Source organism: Atractosteus spatula, chromosome 13 (assembly GCF_055471065.1).
Source record: "Atractosteus spatula isolate fAtrSpa1 chromosome 13, fAtrSpa1.hap1, whole genome shotgun sequence".
NCBI lineage: Eukaryota > Metazoa > Chordata > Actinopteri > Semionotiformes > Lepisosteidae > Atractosteus > Atractosteus spatula.
The window spans coordinates 40,533,358-40,556,741 of record NC_142718.1 but is presented as its reverse complement, the minus strand read 5'-3'; the positions used below and the strand labels follow the sequence as shown (position 1 = coordinate 40,556,741).

Sequence of the window (23,384 nt, the reverse complement as noted above, 5' to 3'; positions counted from 1 at the left end):
GTGCTTCAGAAGAATCCAGCACAGGTGAACCTTGGCCGTGGTGCTCATCATCTTAGAAATGTGGGTCTTCTGCCGAGTATTTTGAAGGGAGTCGGTCTCTTATTGCTGTCGCTGGATGACACCCAGTAATCCTGTACCCAACTGGCTTTTTCGTCTACAGCTGTTATGCGACACGCCAGATGGGTTTTTTGAATTGCAAAAGACAGTGCATTTTGGCAGCCTTATGAGCCACATGGGACCAGGAGGATAAACAAGTATTTGTCGAATTAAAAGAATGCTCATTAAGGAAGTGCAGTGAGCTCGAACAGGAACAGCAGTGAGATAGGACTTCCAGCAGGGGCACGGAGCAGTCATTGTTGCAGGGCGAACCCTCAGTAAAAACAGCTCTTTTGGTTTGTGAACCGTTTAAAAACATAAGACAGTTCTGTTCTGAAAGAGGAAGCAGTTTTGCCCAGTCTTTTCAAGATCCAGCTGAGCCCTCGGTCCAATTGCCAGTGCTAACTGATGACTGCAGTTCATCTGTTGGCTTGTTTGGACTTGTGGTTTACTTGTTTCTGCGTACAGTTTCATCTCCTGCTTTAAGCTCATGATTTGTATCAGTTCAGCAGTTCAGAGAACTTTAGTAGTCTCTCCTCAGCTTCCTTACCTTTATTTATGACTGCTTTGCTGTTAATAGCTGATAAATTCACAATGAACAGACACATGTGGTAGTGTCAGAGGTTCAGCGGGCTACATTGTAGCTAACACCCCTGATCCAGCTGAGTGCTGAATTGGTAGAGGACTGCGACCGCTTAAAAACCAAGACTACTGAGGAGAGAAAAGTAAACGAAAAGAGTCAGATAGCCTGTGCTTAGGAACTCGGACTGCAGCAACAGCAAGAAGACGCAGCGGTCTCTGCTGACCAAGGTTAGGGACGGCTGGTTTAGTCACTAGTAGTGGGGTTTAACAGTCCGGCCAGCTGTCTCCTGAGGCAGCTCCTCCGACTGGAGCGGCGCAGCTGGAGGAATTGGCCTTTCTCTCCTTTGTGCCGCAGGCTGCTCGTGGACATGGTCCCCCGCGTGAGGCAGACGCGTCACTACGAGCGGTTCGAATGAGCTCCTCGGGCACTGGGAGTGTGAGCGGAGCCCTCCCGCCTCAGAGAGCCAACAAGCAGAAACGAGCGGGAGCCGGTGGTGTGTACATTCCGACGAGCTTCGCTTCGACACCTTCCCATTGCTTTCGGATCTCGGGTGTGAACGGGGCGGAAGAGCCAAGGAGGCAGGGAAAGAGACAGACCAACCCCGGAGGGCCTCTTTCCCTGCCTCCTCCAGGAGGACGGCCAAGGGTCTTACCATCACAGCAGCCCCACGCTAGCCGTCTTTACCCACCAGTAGCTGAATACTTCACAGTCCACAAGAGCTGGCTGGACTCTCATTGCTGTACAGGGTGGTGTACTGTATACGTTATTTTCAGTTGCAAGATATCAGGATAGTACTCTCTAGCAGTGTTTTAGAATCATAGGTTGTTTGTAGTGACTTTGGTTAGAAAACGTTTATGAAACATGTGGCAGTACATATTCAGGTGCTTTTTTCCTCCTGGGTTAAGTAGCGGCAGCGCAGACCAGCCCCGCAGGAGCCGGCTTGTAGGGGAATTCATGGCAGAAGAGCAGGATCCAGGCAGGCCCACCACAGCGGCTCAAGCCTCGTTCAGTCACGGACATCCTTTCATATTCTGTACCTACAGTACATGTTTCGAAAGACCTTATTACTAATTTGAAAGGTGTATAATTAAACAAAAATTAAAGTCTGCGCGTTACACAAAAGAAAAAGAGAAGAAACACTAGTCTGAAAATATCACACAAGTCGAACAACATCAGAGAAAAAAATTGCCGAAAGGGGACAAGGTTTTACGTGCCAGTCTCTCACTGAGGTGAAGCAGGATGGAGTCAGGAAACAGAGCCTTTGTTCCTAAGAACTCAAGTCAATAAAATCAGCACAAACGCTGCTCTGACCTACCTTCTGCCAGTAGGAAGCCACACATCCAGTGTACACGATGTACACATACACAGATTTTTCTAATACGGGACGAGAAGCTGTGCAGAAGCAGATGCGATTGGCTCGTACTCACACCCAGTCAGTCAGCGGACACGCCTGCGAGCAGGAGGTGCCTCATCTGGGCTGCAGCCTCAGTGGGCTGCTTAGCATCAGATGGACACAGTCTTGGGTAGAGTTACTTTTAAACCATAATCCCCTACCACTACAAGTTGCTTGTGAAGGAGATTACATTTCAAAATGAATACACTGAGGAAAAGCACCTTTAAGAAGTAATGCGTTATTACTCCCCATAAATTCTATAGATCACTGATGACTTATTATAAAGATTTTCCCCAAACGTCTATTTAATTCTAAGAAGCAATGCTTGTGTAATACCTTACACTAGTAATCTGTAGCTGTAATGGATTACTCTTTAAAAGTAACTTTGCCCAGGACTGAAGACAGGCAGTCGCTGGTGGGAAGGACTCAGTCGTTGGTTAATCTTTCTGTCTCGGCTTTCTCTATTTTCACTTAGCAGAATAGAAAAGAAGAATTGCGGATAAAAATATTTTGTTTCCTATACGTCTTTATGGTGCCTTGAGAACTAGAAGCTTGGTTAAAAAGTTTTAAATGAGACTGAATTAGTGCCATTTATTGAATTGATATATATATATAAATGTTGCCTCCTGGTAAATGTTTAGAATTGATCTTGTTTCCTTCATGTTTTTGGTGATGTTTTCTTGATTTCCAAGGTGAAGTATACCAAGTCCCGATGTGCAATTGGCAAACAAAACATTAATTTTGACTGCCAAAGGAAAGATCAGGAACTAGGTGAAATGAGATCACCTTTTTTCACCCAAGGTACTGGCTAGAGTTCAGGGCTGTCGAGAGGATTCTTGTTTTTCTCTTAGTATAGAAAATGTGATCTTAGCCGCTGCTTTTCCCCCCTCATATTTTCTTAAATACTATTTTGTAAAAAAAGGACGAATTGCCTTTTAAAACATGCCAGCATAAACAAGCAGCACCCCAAGAGCCCTGGCTTGCCCAAGCACAGTCGCTGGCAGAGCATCTCGATAGCAGCCCTCTCTCTCTGCCTTGGCTCACAGCTGGCTGTTGCAGGAAATTGTATCTGGGTAAATGTGCACAAACAGAATTGCATTCAGGCTGATTGTATAAAACACGCTGAAGCACAGACTCTAAGGCAGGATCTTATATTTCTGGTAGTCTGTCGGGATGTATTTACAACACACCAACATACTGTATAGTGAAGTCATGCTTCAGTCTTTGGCAGCAAGGCCAAAGTCAAAATTATACTGCAGCTTCAGTCATCTAAGTGCACAATACATTATTTATTTTGTTGTTTTATTTTCTCTACAGGGATACCAGCAGCTATTGTAAATAAATATTGTAAATAGAAATTATAGTATGTTAATGCTGGGAGTGTCCAGGTGAGAAGGCTTGTAAAATTAGCTGAACAATCATAAGAAACCTTCATTTATTAATGACTATAGCCTTAGCAAATCACTGATTAGGTCTGATATTAGTCTTTTTACCTGTTGTGGGTATATTGTAAACTTTGGACCTAAGCTGTAGAATTTCATTAAGTCTGGTGAAACATGAAAATACTTTTGAGCTGACCATCCCATTTTACTCTGTACTAAATTCTATATTTTTTAAATAAATGAATGTAAACTTAAAGCACTATTTTCTTCCAGTCCTCTCAACCTTTTTAAACTCTTCTTTCCAAATTATCGTCAAGCCTCGCACTGTGTTTCTACAGAATTTGAAAGTCATAAAAGCAAATCGAGTGCAGCTCTCAGAATGACTGGAGCCCCCCTGTGAGGTAAAAATCAGAGGAAAGTCTGTATTTACAGCACAAGAACCAAGAACAAGAACAGTCCCTGAATCATCCCTGAATCCTGACAATCTTTTTTGGAGCTGAACTATGATTTCCGTTAAGGTATTTAACAGCTTCATGGCATGTATTTATAGCCCATCTCACATTCTCCCTTTTGAGTCCTTGTGTTTGAATTGAAAAATCCTCAATTTATGTCATCATAGCAGATCCGCTGCCAGCCATGATCCCTCCTAATCCTGGGAAAGGCATCGGTTCTACAAGGCCCAGGGACCTGTAGCATTCCCCACCAGCCCTGGCTGTGGAAACAAAAAAAAAGCACATTTTGCACAGTCCCAGAAGCATCTAAAAAAAATCTAAACACTATGTACATAAATTGGTGTATCTGTGAGGTATTTTAATATTGAAACAAAGCGGCTTCAAAGTCTGTAGTACTTGTGAAATTATTAAATATAATTATAAAATATAGGAGGTAGACATTATGTTCTTGGAAGGCTAATTCTGAGTTAACTAGTGCAATGTAAAGTTTCACAAAGACACGTTTGTCCAGACGTAACTGTAGAAGCGCTGATGTAACTACTGCGCCTCGTTCATCAGAATTGCAGCATTTACTGTTTTTATCAGAAACCTTTTCAGCATGAAGTCATCTTTTATTTTTTGCATTAAACAATGAGTATTAAAAGACCTAAATGAAAAATCTTGTAGGCAATGTTATCATGCACCGAAATAATGGTATAAATATACCCTTGCTTAATTGGGGTCTCATGGCTAATGGACATTTGCGACATGATTTTTATGAATGGTTGGAACTCTATGGAGTGGTGTGCTATTCCCAAAACACTAATGGTAACTATTTAATATGTACTGTAGCAGGAGATATTTTTTGTAGCAGTGGTTTTCTCGTAAATGAATTGGTATTTCCCGGCAATCAAGCATTGTTCATTTTTTAAGGTCCTACTGTATGGAAGACAGATGCCCGATTAGCTTCTCATTTTCGGGAAAGCAAGGAAAAAGAGGACAGGGGATACACACAAGCACCTTCCAGCTGCTGTGCAGATCATGAGGCTGGGATGAAGGCGTGTCACGTATACTGTACATATCCCACCTCTGGCTGAGTCACGAACACTCCACGTGTCCCCATGGCTCCTCCTCTACGGACAGTGGTTGACAGGGACACACTGGTAAAGTGTAGTGCACAACTTGATTTGCGTTCACTTGGTCTGTAACGTTAAGTGTGATGTGAAATGTATGTGACTACTGCATTGGTACTACTGATGATGTATACAGCCTGTGTATTTATAAAGCACACAAATGCTGCAGTAAGACATCTTTGTCACAGAAAAGGTTTATTGAAAAATAAAGATTTATCCTGCATTATTCATCAAAAACAGTGAAAACACATCTTTTGTCTGTCTTTATTTTACATAACTTTATATGACTAACCATCCTTTTCTATCAGTTACAAACAACACAAATAACTGTGACAATCCAGGTTAAGAATAAAAAAAGTCAATTCTGAAAATGCAGTGATGGATATTTGATTATTAGTTCCATAAACAGGTTTTGCAATTTCTGTTAAATTAAGAGTCCCTCACCATCCCTGCTGATGATTAAACAAACAATTCAAAAACAATTGATTTTGGTGCTAATGTTCCAAACCAAAAAAACGCAGCACTGATGACATGCTCAGAATAATCTAATCTAAAAAAACAAGTGAACTGTCATTCTTTTCCAACAATTATTATTCTACATAACTGCTCCTGTTAGTTTGTTCATTACAAGAGCATTGGTCACAAATGATGGTTTGTTCTCTAATAGTCTCTTAAATTAATGCATACTCTTGACCTTACCAAACTATTTCACAAAATGTACTCAGGCAGTAGTTTTTGAAGCTCTGTGGACAAAAAAGCAAGTCTACTAACCATTAAAGGCACGTCATGTACTTTTTTATAACAGTATCTTGGCTGCAGATATTTCTACCTCATATTTACAAACTTTCAGCATTATAATGACAATTAGAACTAAAATGTACAGTAGCAAACTCAAACGAAATATGAATAATCTGTATTTACAAATGTGCAAATTGAATTGCATATATAATTAAAAAATGAGGTTCTTGCTGGCATGTAGAATAACATCAGGTATATCCCTCCTGTATCATTTTTTTCCCATTAAAATCACCAAAAAGGTACTGATATGAGGACTGGCAAGATACACCTTGTATTTGAGATTCATACCACAGCAGAAACACGGGTGTCAGTACATCTCAATCTGGGTGGCAACCCAAGTCAAGCACTCCTGCGTTTTACTCCCCACATGTGGGTGGGTCCCAGCTGATGCTGGTTGCCAAGGCTGGAAAGGACATTCATTAGAAATATTTAGCTCCAGTTCAGATTCTGCTCTAAAGAAAAGAGCTTTGGGAAGAACCCCCTGTAAATATCTTATCACAGCCCCTTTTAAAAACAGAGGCCTTCATTTCAAAACCACCTGCCTTTGGTGCACTCAACTAATTCAATAACAGGCCCCTGACCCCGTTAGACTACGTTATGTGTACGCCTCTACCTGCGTTCACACGGATATGTCATTGCTGGGCCACCTTGGCCTTTACCTCAGCTGAACGTCAGTGAACAAGAAACAGCATCACCTACACTTTGCCAACACAAGGAAGCTGCACAGACACCAGCACGACCGACACAAGTGCTTTGCTTTGGACAAATGATCACTCTCACCCCACTTGAATATATTTTATACTTAGATATATAAACTACCTTATTTCCTTGAACTCTGTTAAATTATTGTTAAATAATAGATCTTTTCAAACAACTCTCCCTTATCTTTCATAAATAAAAAAATAAGCACACTACGTTTTTCAATCATACAGTTAAAGCAATAAAGTTCTGTATCCAAAATAAATAAAAAAAGAAAACCTCAAAGGAACAATATACAGTGTATTTATACCTTTCCGACTGTTGCAGAAAATATATATGGTAGTGCATTTTTTTCCCCACAACATTTTAAAATGTTTTTGTTTTCCTCTACACACTAATTTGAAACCAGATTTTCAGAAATCTAACATTGAACATCTCTGCAACAGGATAGAGTCTAAACTATTTGGGCCGAAGCCAGTATCCTTGGCTGTATCTTCAGTAGTCTTCTAGTACTACATGTTTTACGATAGAATATTTCTGATGCTAAAACTTCTGCTGTGCCAAACCGCAGGTTCTTGGTGGTGTGAAAGCAGAGAGTCAGCACCAAGTCCCATCCCACCTGCAGGATCTATAAGGCAAAGTCTTTCCTTCAAGCTGCATTCTGAATTTGCTGTCACACAGCAACATGGAAATGAAAATGTTCAAATATATTATGAAGCACAGGCTCAGTAACATTATCCACTCCGCAAAACAATCTGACTGGACATTTTAAGAGCTTTTTAATTTTTTTTCTCTTCCGTTTAAATGATGATGGGTGGGTCAATGTGAAAGAGGCTGAGCTTGCCGTCACCTGGTGCTTCAGTCAGCCCAGCAGCTGCTCAATCTAGGGACAGCTGTCTACAATGTGGTTTATATAGAGGTGAAACGACAAATGTGGATACAACCACAATAATTCAATGCGCACTGCAATTAGCATTTAGTAAGCACACCTTCAGAGCTTCCTAATAAATCTAGAACAGGACTGCAAACACCCCCTCTTCTATCAAGGACTGCAACTGGTCATAGAAGGCAGTACATTTATAGTATATAACAGAACTCTGATACACTGACACATACAGTTAACATTCTTTTCTAGATTGTTATTTTCACTATTAACTGAGGACAAACTAGCGCAAACCTACTATCTACTAATGGTGGGGATCGTTCACCATTGTAAATTTTATCCGGAACAGGAGATGTCGTTGGAAGAGCCGAGCTCTGGCACGAACATTATCCATTTGTTAAATGTGACATCTTGTCCATTGGTCCCCCGTTGCAATGAAGAATTTGGTTACAGAAATGGATCCCCAGACAGTATAAAGGACTGCCGAGTATTTCACCTCTGTGAATGATTGAGCACCACTACCAGTCCAACGTGGTGGTAGAAAGAGTCTTATACTCTCGCCCTCTTCCCGCGCGCTGTATTCAAGTATTTCAGACCAATCTGAGTTTTTCAAAGCTCTGTCGCCCGAGCCTCATTAAAAGCACAACGCACGGTTTTGTCAGCGTCCCTGTGCATCTCTCGCCCAGAGCTCTTCTACCTCTACCTCTCTAAGACGCTTCAGATTTGTTTTCAGACAGACTTGTTTTTCCTTCTCAATTTTTGGCCGGGGAACTCGGATGATGGGGGGCGGGGGGAAAAAACAAACAACCTGTTGCGTCTACAACTAGCTTTCAGAAGAACGGATGTTCTCCGTGTTGGGGAAGGACAGGAAAGAGATGCACTTCGCTGATGGTGTGGCTCCAGCAGTGCGTCTTCTCCCAAGGGTTCACCGTGGCACAGCAGGTCTACATATTGGCCTCTGTGGGTGTGCCTTCTCTCCCTGCTCCATGGCACGGGGCAGATGCTATAGACAGTCCTGGCAGAGAGCAACCTGTCCTTTCATGTAATCCCTACAAGGACAGACCCGTTTAAGGCTTGGATGGGCTCCAGCACAGCTGAAAAGCAGCAGGTCCCCCTGAAACACACAGTGCTTCCTCCCTTCGTCGTAAGCTGGCACAACTATGTCGTTTGTCGACTCCACTGTCTGGCATTCGATTCCATACCTGAAGAAAATTTTAAAAAAATACAAGATGAAGATCAGAACAGAAGATTTCAATAGCATTGTGTGCTGGGGGTATACTAGTTAAACCACGATGGTTTGTAGCCTAGCCTTTTGATTCTGCACCAGGCCAGTGAAGCATGAGCAGAAACGGCAGGTTGGCTTCATTAGGCAAGTGAGTGGCTGTACTACAGGTAGAGTAGTGGTGGGCTACACTGATCCTACCATGCTGGATTCTGGCAGATTTCAGAGGCACCTTTCCATCAGCAACTGAGTCAATGAAGGTTTGAGACAGAATGCAAACCAGAAGCAAACACAGTACTCCAGGGCTGGACCTGCCCAACCTATGAAAACCATGCAGGTCAGAGAGCCTCGTGTCCAGTTGGGTGTTTGTATGGTTATCTACACAACTACCGATAAATAAAAAGCCTGTCATTAAGGCAGAACTGGAACATGGGATGGTCTGACTGTCAGCTATCCTGGGTTAGGAGCAGAAAGTTGGAACTGATGCTCCTCAGAGATGTATTATATGCTGAACCTCTAACTTAAGAGTGGGAGAGAACTGTGCACAGACCTCTTTGAATGATGCTCAACAACATAGTAAAATAAAAGGCTGAGAGATGACTGGCTAGACCAGTGTATCAGCAGAAGGGTTTGCTAAAACTCACCCTCTGTGCTGAAGAAGCAAGAGCCTATGAGCAAATACCACCTTCTTCCATACCAAAAATCAGCAATTAAGGACACTCTTTCTGGACTGAAACCTCAAAGGTGTTTGAGCGAACTCCTTTTATTTCCTTTAAGGACCCATCAGGGAGTGTTTCTATCTCTGAAATGTATTATTTGGTTTAGAGAAAGCAGTTCTCAGTTCAGACCCAGTTTCAGACATCAGACTGTCCTGTGGAGGGTCTTTTGTTGTGTAAAAACCAGTATTACCTCCCTAAGCTGCTTTGTGGCTTAGTGTGCCTAGGCGTGGGTCCACCTTTGAGGAGATACGGGAGGCCAGGACTCAGGGATTCACAGGATTTAGAAAGTCTGAAATGTTAATTTAAGTGTTGTAAATAAACACTCATTTGTCTTTAAGGTTTGTGCCTCATCTTTGCTCTGCCATCTCACTGCACCAGGGAAACAAAGAAACTGTGTGATCTGCTTGATCAGTGAGATTATTCCTAACTATAGGAGATGCGTTAACTGGTGTTTTAAATAGCTGAAAGCTCTTTGCTTTCTCACCCGTGTTAGAAGGTGGATCTTGCTCGTGATGTGCTGCTTCTTCAGCTCCAGGGTGAGAGGTTGAGAGCGAGTGAAAGTGAGTTTTGGCCAAGCCTACTGCTAAGGCTTGTATTTAAGGGATACAGCACTCCTGTACTATAAAAGTATCCACACTCTAAACACCGTGAGCAGGAGATTATTCCTGTATGAGTGCAGATCTCAGCTGTGTCACCAGGCATCTGTCCCTTTCATTTGAGTATGAGTACACACAGAAGATTCGGTGTGACCTCTGCTGGGCAGAAGGTGATATTACAACTGCTTTCAGCTAACAGAAGGCTGCAGCTGGGAAAGCATTTAAACTGATGGAACTCATAACTAAATAAAGATCCAGATTCCTTACAGGATTTAACAGTGCGCTCATCCTTTCTGTTAACTATTCCCATTCTGTTGATAGATGAGTTTGAACTGGGTCACAGCTGATAGACATGGCTATCAGCCCATACTGGGCTGGAAAACCACTGACCATCTTCAAAAACACAGAATTCGGTTTAAAAATATATTAAAAGCTTTAGACTACATCGAGCTTTCCTCAGACTGCCAAACATGTCTATTCAATGCCAATCCACCTTCTAATTAAAATCTAGCTTTACAGATTTAGACACACATTTCTCTTCAGAATTTGCAATTCTATGCCATTTGGTGTTATTTTTCTTATTAATGATCGCACCTTTAATTTCTGGGAGGTGACACAATGTATAGAAAAATACAGAAATCCCCAACGCGTATAGACAGCAGTTGAAACAACACTAATTTGGTGAAAGTGACACAGGTGCACAATTTGCAAGCTTCTTGTGGTTTAGGAGAACACATCATTTTATCAGGATTCAATAAGGAGTTTTCTGACAATGAGGCAATTGTTGACCTGGTCTCCAAGCCTGTAACCTCTCGCCCTGCGGATGGACAGACCGCACTCACCTCACAAGGTCCTTGTCCTTATTGAGGTGCTGGAAGAAGGAGGGCTCGCAGATCAGCTGCTCCTCCTGGCACACCTGCTTGCAGGACTTCCCCGGGTCAGCGAACTTCACCTGCAGCGCGCTCAGAGGAGGCCACATCACCTGGCCGTGACAGAAATCCTGCAGAGTGGCACAAGACAGAGGGCTTCAAGCTCACGGCAGAGCCGTCTCCTTCGGGCCCTGCACTGCCCAGGCCAAACTGCTCACACTGGGATGGGCCTGGGAGCCGACTCATACGCTGCCTATCCCGAGGGCCGTGCAGAGTCGTGGATGCCTTCTGTAAAAGGCTCTGCTGTGTTACAGTGCGATGTTTGACACTGCCAATCCACACCAGGTACTTCCAAGGCTCACTGACAAGCGAGCAGTGTGATTAGGAGAGGACAGGGTGACAGCACTGCTTCCTCACAGCTCTCGGGTCCTGCGTTCAGTTCTGGACTGGGACACCTCCTGGGTGCAGTTACTCCGCCCTTGGTGTTTGCATGGGTTTTCAGCTGGTGCTCCAGTTCCCTCTAACTTCCCAGAGACATGTTGTGTAGGTGGGCTGAGGTCTCTAAACTGTGTCTGTGTCTCAGCCCTGTGCCCAGAGTATACATGCTTGCTCTGTACCCCCTCTTGCTTGGACAGGTTTGGGTTTTCACGACCCTTGACAAGATAAGCAACTTTCCGATAGTGAATGGATAATTAATACAGAATTACAGAGCCTACAAATTATAATAAGTGTAAGGTACAACAAACAAAATTCTGGGCATAAAAAGCTGCATTTAACAGACACTGATCACAGAAGGATGGAAACATTATTAGAGATACAGTAATGAGATTATTCATCTCATAAGTGTCCTCTTCACCTTTGTACTCTTCCTACTTTAACACCTACAGTATCAAACCCCATAATGAATCATAATTAAGATAATTTAGAAATAGAACAGAAAAAAAACAGGTTAGCATTAATGATGTAGGTCTCCAATACATGGTGTGAAAAATACAAAATGGGCATTGACAGAAAAGCTAACAATATAACTGTGTGTTGTCTGAGTGGATGAGTTGGATGTCTAAAGGGATCTTTATAAAGGGATGTCTAAACTTTGAACAAAACGCTGCACGTAGCTGAAGTTTTCTATTTGGGAATGTGCAGTGCCCTCAAAGCACAAGTGTCACAGTGATCCCTTATAACGCTGGACTCATTTATCATGGGAGAATAACTGCCGGGGAGCCAAGAAAACGTTTCACATGGGCTCACGGCAGAAGATGAATGACATCTGTGTTTGAGAATGTGCCCTCTCCCCTCACTGCCTTTGCTGTAATGTAAAACATACAGTTTCCCATGTCCTGAGTGCGATCACTCTACAACAAACCCCCAGTCTAGGAAGGGTACCTCCTGACCCTTGGGTCCCGAGCAGACTCGTGAGAGCTGCACAGTACAAAGCCAACAGACGGCGAAAAGGAGCACGAGATAAAATGTGCCCTTTGTGTCAAGCACTGGTAAAAAAGCCTGAACACTGGCTATAACTGAACTACGGCCTGTGAGGAGAACAACCTTCCCCTGCTTGTTACAGACGGGTATCCTCGGACTGAACTGACTACCGAGCCAGGTCACTGGACCAGCAGTATGTCTGAAATAGAAATCTGTATGTCTGAACAAATGGTCACACTAATGAGACTTCCTTTAGCAAGAGGCGAGTGAAGGCAGTGCTCCACAACTCCTTATTTACATGAACAGAGAAATCGCCTCATTAAACGCGCAGAGAAATGAGCCACAGAGAAAAGCAGAACCTGCTGATCGATAACTGAGATAAGCTGGCATTTCTTTTACTCAGAGGCTGATGGGAGCCTCGCTGTTGAAACTGACACCCTGGTTTCTTTCAGGAAATGACCGGATGAGATCAGTGAATTGATTAGGCACTAACTACCAAATCGGCTAGAATGCGTTTGATTTTCGATCACGTTTTTAACTGGCGTGCTTGTGGCCACTGTGAGAAAATACATGTTCAAACCTATTTATTTGTATTTTTCAGCAAAGAGTTAAAGGGAAATAATTAGACCGCTTCACACTTCAAACAGGGAAAGAAACTGAATGATACCTGGTGCTCGATGTAGGCATTGACTCGCTGTAGCATCCCCTCGCAGGTGAACTCATAGGGCAGATAAGGCTCAATCTGTGCAAGAAATCAAGATAAAAATCATATTTTTATTACACCGTCACACCTGAAGAAGGCTCCACGGCCAAAACATTGGGTTTTCTTTCTTCTCTTTTCAGCATGGAATAAACCTATTTCTTGTTCCTAAAAATAATAATTTACACCTCACTACATAACAGGAACATTTCTTCAGAGATCAGAAAGAATAACAGAACCAACAATGTACACAGGCAGAATATATTCCATTGAAGGGTTAAATGGTACGGTTTATAAAGCCTGTAAATTACTTCACGTGGACAAATAAAGTGCTTCATTTTTAAAACTTTTTCTTTTTGATCTCATTTTATAAATTGCTTGTTATAAGACTACACTTGTCACTACAAACTTGAGCTCCTCATCGAGTTTAAAATGTCCAGATAATCCAAGACTCTCTCCTTCCACTGACAGTCTGAGGAACCTGATACCACAACTGTGTGTCTGTGCCTCTTGGCGCTGAGGAGCACCTTGAAGGGAGGGTTACACAAGCACATGAAGAACTCCAGTGTTCCTGAGCCAGGATTCATTCATGGAGTGAAGTCATTGTGCTTTCAATACAATGGAACGCACTCTCCACTGTCACTGGTCATTCTCTTAGGGCAGTGAGCGGAAGGCACCGAGAATCATGTTTCACTGTTCATATTCTTCAGCTATACTGTGGGGAACACATCCTGATGTCTGTACTTAGTATCGCACCAGTCACGCAGCCTGCAAATCGTGACCCAGTTTTGTTAATCAGCACTGCTAAATAAGTGCTATAAATTATTAATTACCTGTAGTTTGGAATTTAGCACTTCAAGCTCTATTATAAAACTCTTAGTATGTTAAAGATCAACAGCTTTATTTCAATCTACTTAATATTAGACATCACGTTTCGGTACTACTCATACGGCTCTATTGTTTACGATGACGGAATGATCAAACAGACGTGCACCAGGAACACGCGTATCTGTACCTTCTGGCTGAGAATCGCCCGGATCGCTCGCTCCACCTCTTCAGAGTCATCTATATTAACAGTCCAGACGTGAGGCCGGCCGATATACACCTCTGCATAGGGATGCTGAGATGTTAACTATAAGAAAAACACATTTCACTAATTTAGGTCATCTTCATTGTTGTATATTTTCTTGTGAATTGCCTGTACCTTACCTGTAACACTCCCACATACAAAACAAGCCACGGTGTGCTAAAATGTCATATCAAATGCCAAGACTGGGCTCATCAACACTGGAGGAGGCCAAGACAAATCTCATTTAGCACACCAGCAAAACCCTCAGCCTAGCCATCAATAAAAAGCTCATGATGAATATGACCATATTTCTTAACAATTTGGCACAATTTGTCAGTGCTTGCTGGCAGAGAGCCAGGATTCAATGGGAGACTTTCAATGTTATTTCATAGAAGCCTCCCATGGCTCCTGCTGGCTTGAATCCCAAATTGTTTCATTTTCTTTTTTATGCAAAGTCTTGTAAAGTATAAGCCCAGTGTAGAAAAGAAAAAGAGATATATTTTATCTAACAATACAGTCCAACACAAAAATGGCTCGCCTAGGTTTTCAAGCTCATCGTAACCATTTTGAAAACACAAAGAAAAATATACATTGGATCGTCAACACCTTCCAATTAACAGACTTGACCCAACAGAAAACCTATTCCTACTAAAACTTCTGATCTTATACTGTAAGATGCCACGTGTTTCTGAGCAAACAGCTGGATGAAAGTTCAATGGGACAAACGAGTTCAATGGGGCAAACTGTCTCACGCTCTTGCATTTCCACGATGAAGTAAACGCTGGGGCTCCTGCAGTGGGCAGGCATGTTTGCTGCTGTTCTAAGCAGCTCTGAAGCACTCCTGACACTGGCCTAACCTCCTCCGGAGACAAGAGACTGCAATACTCCACAGACCGACACTCACCTCTCTCAGAGTGGGCTTGCCTTTGAAGAAGTCCGTGTTTTTGCTGCTCTTTGGAGGATTAAACTTTGGATTCAGGAAAGCACAGCCATTAGCAATGGCTTCCAGGGGAGCTGGGCCTTCATAGGGAAAGGACAGCCCAACAAAGAGCTGGAAGACAACAAGAACATCCCATTACAGTTCACCTGCATTAATTACTGCATGGCAGTGGTGGAACGTGTTTAGGAAGGTTTTGTGGGCAAAAGCAAACCGCGGTCAGTTTCACATCTACTGAGGTGTGCAAATTTATTACAGAAGCCGTCTGCAACATAAAGTCAGCTTTTGGGCACATGCTTTTGTCTCAGTTTTCTTTTTGACAGGACATTCAACTGCTTATTTAAAAAGAACCACTGTTGGAAAAAATATTTTGTTTTTCATTGCCATGTTATCTTACCTCAAAACCACTGTATACGTCACTGTTTTATATAGTATCAGTTAGTATTAGGCACATTTTAGCCATAAAGTCTTCTTCTTCTTTACAGAAATATCAGCTTTACTCTTCACTAAAGATAAATGGAACATTTTTCTATTTTATGAAACAAATGTTTCAGTTTTTAATAGATAAATAAGATAAATTTTCTGGGGGAAAAAACATCCCATTCAGCCTAAGGAGTAAAAAAACCAACAACTTTCTTTTAGTGGCTTACCACCATGCTGTAACAAGTACTGAGCTAAACGTTTCTTTTTTAAAAGCTTCAAGTGCATCACAATTAGCTGCTTGTTTTAGCCCACAGAGAGGGCACATTAGGTTTATGCAAAAATAAAAGGGGCTGGCTGTAAGGCACTGCTCACAATAGTCCTTCTGTGGCTAGCTGGAGAGAAGGCTATGGAGGAACCAACCAAATGAACAGAAGGTCACTTCACAAAAACACATCCAACAACAGACCCTTTCATTTTCAGGCTCTGTAAGGCGTGATTCAGCAGTTTGATTATATAATACCACATGCAGTTAGGCAAATCAGGAGATACTGTAATTGATCAGATTGTGAAGTAAGGGCGCAAGTATGCTTCTCTGCCTGTTTTCATCTGCTGGTTGGCAGGGGCTGCATTTTCAAAGCATCTGTGATGCAAAGCCTTTGTTTAGACAGCAGGTGGCAGTAGAGATACGTTTATCATTCCTTTAGCACAAGGACACCATAGAACGTGGATTAAACTTTATACAGATACAGAAAAACAAACACCTTCAAAAATGATAAAAAACAGTTTTATAATTAAAAAGCAAAATATTTTGCTGTGTTTTTTTAAGAGTACAGCCTACAGCACTTTCAGATTACCTGTTATCTGCTGTTTTGCATTGACAGACACCGAAGGCGATACCATTATACAACAACTATCAAAAACTACAATATGCCCCTCCAAACATCTAATTGTTAGAAAACTTGCAGTAGATGAATCCAGTTTCTACATCCGGAATACTTAATATTCTCAATTGGAGAGAGTGATTGATTGATGATTGAATGAATTAAAAAGGGTCTGTTAGTGTGCTGGTTTCGAGGTCTGTGGCATGAAGTGAAATGTGAAAAACTGTCAGAGGTGTATACGTACAGTAGGTGCAAAGCGTTCTCAGATAGGTTATCACACTTTAACGGAGGAAACATTAATGGGAGCACTCTAATGATAAGGGATGAACAGAAAAGAACTGAGGACTCCCACGCTAAGGCTCAACATATAATAAGAGACAATATAATGTCTTTTATTCTCATATGCCAAAATCCACCAGACAGCAGTAATCCATCAATACACCTCATTGTCTGAGCTATTTAAAACACCGCAGCGGATGAGAAAGTGCGATTTGGCTTTCAAAACTCACTGAGTGAATTGCGGATTGACAGACAGAAATAATTCTGCACAGGATGAGAAACTGCTGCAGAGGAGCCCTCAGGGAAATCAGAAAGGGCTCTGGGACTTTCTATTTTTGACACAGCAAGCTAGCTGAGGGCACAAGATGCTAAAACACCAAGACACACTCGAAACAGTTGCTTCTCAGCGGCAGGTTTGTCGGAGCGAGTGTTCAAAGGCCAAAGACAGAAAAGGCAGATCTTTCTGGTACTGAATGCAGCACCTGAAAGAGAAAAGGGCATCATGTTGAGGACGGATCATGTGGTCATGGCAACGAGACATATCAAAGAGGGCCATCTGGCTTTGAGCTGTGACATGGCCCGACCGAATCCAGTTCTGCTTTTACTCTGCACGCCAAACACATCCAGGACCTTGTGTTGAAGCTTAGCCAAGCTCTACTGCTAGAAGAGATTCTGTACAGAATATAAATGTGCCCAGAGCACCTCGGGTTTTCTCTTAAGCATTAAAAAAAGCTCTGTAAATGATATCTGGACAAGCACATTATGTCCTGGCTACTCACAAACAGCTCAAGAGCATCAGTGAGGTTTGGAATACTTTGTAACGATCCAAGCCATTATACCATGATCCTGTACTTAAAATTTAGGAGTAGTGCGGTGTACAGTTTTCTATTCCACAATACTCTTTCATCCCCAATATACCTTGTGCACCATGGTTTTGTTACTGTAATGTGCTCTTTTGCAGTGTGAAGATGAAGTTTATAATTGCCCATCCAATAATGTACAGGACAGGCTGTACTGTACTGAGCTCTGAAATTATAGTCTTGAAAAAAAAACAGATTTGCACTAGTTTGTAATTTTCTCTTCTCCACCTTCTTTTACAAACCTTGTCAAAACAATTCAATGTTTACCACAACTATTAGAAATATTAAAACTGCCTACACCTCAAGCCTACGAGAATAACAAAAAAACTCGATAATTCACTGTCATTCAAGCTCTGCCTTCCATGATGCTTCTGTTTTTTTCAGGAGCGAGATTAAAAAATTCACACTTTACAGATTTTTCCTCCAAAAATGATAGGCATGTTTACACCTGTAAATCATATACAACGCTTTGCAAAAGTGTTCACCCCCTTGATAATGTCTTCTTGAGTGGTCCCATCAAAATCCTGTCTTGAATCTGAGCTGTGGCTTGGGTACTGCTGTCTGTCAACAATCTCCAACCAAACTTCAGAGAGGTTAAGCAAAACTTATGAGACTTCTGCAAAACCTCTCGTTGCAGGATTTTTTCATTTGCTACCAAATGAGCTTCCACAGAATATCAAATCTGTACAATGTCTAAGCATATTTGTTACAACATTTATACAGTAATATGCAAAACTACATACACTAACAGTATATCTCCTTCTGTAATTTCCAACAACACTATAAACCACACCATGGCTCATTAAACTTAATTTAATACTTTTTATAGTCTGAATGTTTAATGTTCCAATTGCTTTGAGCTATGCTTCCTAAAGTAAATTATTTTGAGCAAGTAAAATAACATTTGTGGTTGAAAAAACACTCAAAAGGAGTAAAACTTCCAAAACCTTGTAATGTTTTTCGTACACCAATAAAGACTTCTAAAAAGTGACAGCATTAAAAAAAACACATCTGTAATGGAAAGTGTTACAGAAAATGGAACGTCTGCTCCTGTAGAAATGTCATGTTCACTCCAGTGAATTTTTAATAAACTTAATTATAATGTTAAGCTCTATCAAATTTAGGCAAATGTTTGCCTTATTATAAACTACCAATAGGCCTTCATGAATCAAAAGCTATAGATTCGGACTACCGGGTGAAAATAATTGCTGCTTGTTTCAGTCACCAGATAGCCAGTCATGCAATCTTGTGCTGATGCAAACTATTCTGTGCCCAGACAAAGCTTTCTTTCTAAACTGCTTCATAGCGTGGAAGACAAGAGGAACACCACCCTAAGCAATATCATGGGTCGACTAATTTCATGCATCTCCCAAGAGGAAGATGTGACAAATTCCAGGTTAAACCAATGCACCCGGAATCATAAAGGATCTTTCCAGAGAAAACAATCTCTACACAAGCTGTTAAAGTCTTGGCTGGCCAGTGATACTACGCTTGGAGAGATTGGTTCTGTAGCTTTTTACCATTCCAAGTATAAAACGACAGGCAGCTTAATGGGGAACACCATCAGAATGACCACCACGGGTCTTATTTAGGTCCAGACCATTTCTACAGCCTGTCCTGTGAGCAGAACCTCCTGCCTGCTTCCCCACAGCAGTGTGACTGAGAGGTTAGATCACACTTTCAGGCACACTGACAATCTCCTGTATCGTGACGGCAGCTCTGCATCGATCCCGACTCTCACCTTCGTCTCCCTCAGGAGGAACTGCAGGTCTCGGCCGCTCAGAATCCCATGGTTCTTCACGTAGCTGGGAAGATGCACCGTGCTCGTCCCGTGAACCGTGCCATGGACTTCTGTATAGCTGTGGATGATGTCCAAGTAGGTCTTCTTGTCCTACAACAAGCAAGGACACAGTGAAGAGATGGGCTACGAAAGTGAAAGGCATTACAGTGAGAGGGAGAGGCCGTCACAAACCATAACAAACTGTGCACTGCAATCTGATTTAGAAATGGCTTCCCCAAAACGGACATGCCTTTATCAGCAGTGTTTGCCTCCAGAGTCACTGGTTAGCTGAGGAACAGGTGCATCTCCTGCTACAGCCATGCTGGGCAGGCAGTGGGACACATACACAGGGTCCCAGGGGCTGAGGAGTGTGTGTGGCAGTACGACCCCTGGCTGAGGTTGTGTATGGAAGCAGCAGGTGTGATCCATTCAACTAATATCCCCTCATCCCTTTATTTGCAAATAGTGATCAATGATCAACAAAAACATTTTAAAATAAACTTGTTAAAACATGCAAACCTAACAATACATGAACCTTTTGGTCAAGCACATGTTCTTTACCGATTAAAACAAAGAATGGTAAAAAGCCTCCTAAGAAGATTTCTATATCTCAGGCCAACATGAACAGGCTGTGAATCCAGCAGGTCTAAGTCACAGTAAAATCTGAAACTTTGACCCCAATCTGCTGCAAAGAAAGTAAACTAATCACAGTGCTGACTTTCACTCAAACATAAGAATACTTCAATATGACTATGGACTAGAACGTTACCTTTATACATGTAAAAGCGGAATTAGAAATCTGTTTAGTAATTCTACTTCCTACCATTGTGAAACACTCAGTTAATTAATATTCAAATTCCCTTAATTCATAGTGACTGCTTGTATGCAAAAAAGCACCCTAATACCTAAAGATGCTTCCTTTATAATGCATGATAGTGGAAACACTTTAAAGGGATTATAACATGTATTTCCATGTATCAATGTATTGGAAATACAGTGTACTGTATACAGCCAGACCTCCCATAAAAAGCACCTCTGAAGCACCCTACTTGCACTGCCCATCAGAAACCCAAAGGGCGTGATGTGACACATACAGCACCAAAAGACTGGCACCTTGGCACGGCAGGTTTACAAGACCCCACCATAGTCTCATTCTACACAGCTGTCTACTTCCTCATACCCGTGATAACCTACCGGTTAGCTTCCCACAGAACCCATGTCTATCTATTTAAAGTGCCCACAGACGGCTCATTATCAGACCTGACATTATGTAATACATGACAATATCTGAGCGACCCACAGATAACCTGCTGAACAAAAGGCCACTGCTCATTGTGTGAGAATTGGATCTGTCATGTGTTAGAAAATAAAATAATTGATATATTTACAAACCCATAACCAGTTTATCACCATTAAAAAGTTTCCTGCAGCACAGATACATAAAAAGAGAGATGTAAAACAAGAAGTAGAATAAGTAATAATAATAAATGAAGGAGTATCGCCCTTGCTACATTGTACTGTATACTGCTAAAGGGTTGTAAACTGTAAACTGAAGCAGGGCTGTTTGCTTTACATTTTGTATTTAATTAACTTTAAGAACATTACAGAAAAGAAGGATACTTTGTCATTTTAAAAGATTGTTTATGAAATTACAATATGAAACAAAACAGTTTCAGTTTTCTTCAGATGAAATAATAGAAACTTATATTTCTTGTTAGTTGTCAGGAGTAATTTAAACCACAAGAGAGTTAATGTGATATCATATTAAAAAATTAAGGGAATAATCCGTTTTAAGTGTTGCCTGGTTTTCAATATTTGGATAAAGATATATTGAGGCACTGTTGTTTTACATTTTAATGAAGGGTTTTGCATTCTGTACCATTTTAGGGAAAAAAAGTGTACTTGCTGTTGTGTACCACACATCTTTCAGAAGAATTCAGACAACACAAGAATCCAGGAATAAGCACAACGTGTTTATCAGTCAAAATAAAGAAATTTTGTAATCTATTTGTGCATAGAAAATTAAACTCTAAATTGTTTTAAAATCTGGCAAGGTATAGTCATGACTCATTTTCACTGGAGAAATAGAGATTTTGAGCAGGGATTAATTTTCCAAAATAAAACTGTACAAAATGATCTCAGAAAAATAAGAAGAGCTGAAGAGCTAAAGAGCTTCGCGTTAAAAACAGTATGCGTGGTTAATAAAACCTATGATTTTTGTTGACATCTGAAGGATTTCACTTTTTTTCTGATCCTACAGATAAGTATTTTTGTAAAATTTATCCCCTTGTCCTCTTGTTTTTTCCTTCCAGTATCAGTATCAGTTCTCTGTGGCACAATTTACTGTAAAACATCCCAACCCCCCAAAAAAGGCACAACAGGCACTGATATATTACTAAGAAGAGTAAGCTTTGTTCACAGTTGAATGTTAAATATTCAACACCTCACCTCTGAAAAGGCTCTGTTCCACAATATGTCTAGAACATCCAACCCACAGTGGGGCAATATTGACACAGAAACTTGCAATACCAAAAAAAACATGTGTAATTTAAATTAAAGTTGCATGATGAAAAAGAGCAACCAAATGACAGTTTACACAGATGAGAGAGTAACAAATTATTAAAATCTTTGAAAATGAAAAGCATGTCATGGAAAAACAAACAGCAGTTGTAATGAAACACAGACTATACTGTAGGAAGGGATTGCCCAAAAAAACATCTGCACAGAACCTTGTACTGTGAGATTCAATCACTACAGTTGATACAGTCTGTTACACTTTTAAAAAAGTGGTTTTAACACCAGTAAATATCTCAAACCGTAACAAAGACTCCTATGTAATGCCCCTGTTTTCAACAGTTCTGGTACAACTATCATTACAGAAGACACCAACTAGGTGTTTTCATTTAGGCAAATTTTCAGATTTAAAGTAGCCAGTCTTTAAAACTTTCTAAAAGTTGTCATTCAAATACCTACAGTACTATGACTTCATTTCTCAACACAGAGATGTCTTACAGACAATTGTTGTTTGGATAAGCCTCACCCTTCATAAGCTTCTTAAAAAGTATGGGCAGCACAGCACATGCAACTAGCTCTTGAAATCAACATGCAATCAAGTGCTCAGGTTCTTTAAAGTCTTAAAGTCTTTTTTTAAGTCATGTTTTTTCAAAAGTTAAGTCAAAGATCAAAGTCTGAAGTCTGAAATTACATTAACCACGAGGACATTACACTGTAGCCCACATACGGTGCCATCCTTTGGATGAGATGTAGAATTAAGGTCCTGACTCTTCGTAGTCATTAAATATCCCAAGGCGTTTCTCAAAAAGAGTAGGGGTGTCCTGGCCAAATTTTTCCCTGGCATTTCCCAATCATGGCCTCCTAATAATCCCCATCTCTGAACTGGCTTCATCACTCTCCTCTCCTCCCCACTATAAATAGACTTATGGTGAGTGTACTGGTGCACTATGGCTGCTGTCGCGTCATCCAGGTGGGGCTGCACACCGGTAGTGGTGGAGGGGATCCCCATTGCCTGTAAAGCACTTTGAGAGGAGAATCCAGAATAACACTATGTAAGTGTAAGGAATTATTATAAAATTTCAGAAAAATATAATGCAAATTCCTGTGCCTTATTCAGATTTCTGCTTCAAGGAAGGTCCTAATGAACAACGTAATATACAAATTCCCATAGAGTTTGGGATGCTGGGTAAGTAATATTTTTAATGTTACACACAGTTAGATTAAAGTGAAAACATTTGTGACACACCTGCATGTGCTATTTTACATATTTCTGTACTACATTACTGTAACTGACAGCCATTTGACTTACTTTGTCATTGTTTTGAGTTTAACAGCACCCAGAAGTGTTAAAATTAATGTTCCAATTTATTTTTGTATCCCTGTAAGAGGAAGTCTGCATTTGTACTTCACTAATATTGTGCCATAGCTTAAATAGTTGTACTCAAATTCCTTTATACATATACTATAGTGAAGACACAACATAATGTAAATATAAGGATTGCCTACTGAGCTTGTAGAATATGTACATAAAGTTTTGTTTGTGCCACGTAATTACTGGAGATTCTGAGATCTGTCATCGCTAATCTGTTCTGATACCTTAGGCATACAGTATGTAGAGTCAACAGAGGAGAGGGAAAACTAACAGAGAAGCTGATTTTCTTCCTTAAACACACTGTACTAGCAAGCTACTGTACATACAAGGTAAAGAAGTACTG

At 41.1% G+C, this 23,384-nt stretch overlaps 2 protein-coding genes across 2 annotated transcripts in view; one reads left to right on the top strand and one right to left on the bottom strand.

Moving 5' to 3' along the window:
* The window catches only part of LOC148822431 (transmembrane protein 163a), a 69,442-nt gene extending 64,176 nt beyond the window's left edge, over positions 1–5,266 (top strand). Inside the window, exon 8 of the mRNA XM_088930245.1 lies at positions 1,034–5,266. Coding sequence (XP_088786371.1) covers positions 1,034–1,094 — 61 coding nt within the window. The 3' untranslated portion in view covers positions 1,095–5,266. The remainder of the gene's footprint in view (positions 1–1,033) is intronic.
* Positions 5,197–23,384, bottom strand: part of mgat5 (alpha-1,6-mannosylglycoprotein 6-beta-N-acetylglucosaminyltransferase) — a 103,190-nt gene continuing 85,002 nt past the window's right edge. The window contains exons 12-17 of the mRNA XM_088930244.1: positions 19,117–19,266; positions 14,900–15,046; positions 13,942–14,058; positions 12,894–12,968; positions 10,778–10,935; positions 5,197–8,600 (exon numbers count right to left, since the gene is read on the bottom strand). Coding sequence (XP_088786370.1) covers positions 8,402–8,600; positions 10,778–10,935; positions 12,894–12,968; positions 13,942–14,058; positions 14,900–15,046; positions 19,117–19,266 — 846 coding nt within the window. The 3' untranslated portion in view covers positions 5,197–8,401. The remainder of the gene's footprint in view (positions 8,601–10,777; positions 10,936–12,893; positions 12,969–13,941; positions 14,059–14,899; positions 15,047–19,116; positions 19,267–23,384) is intronic.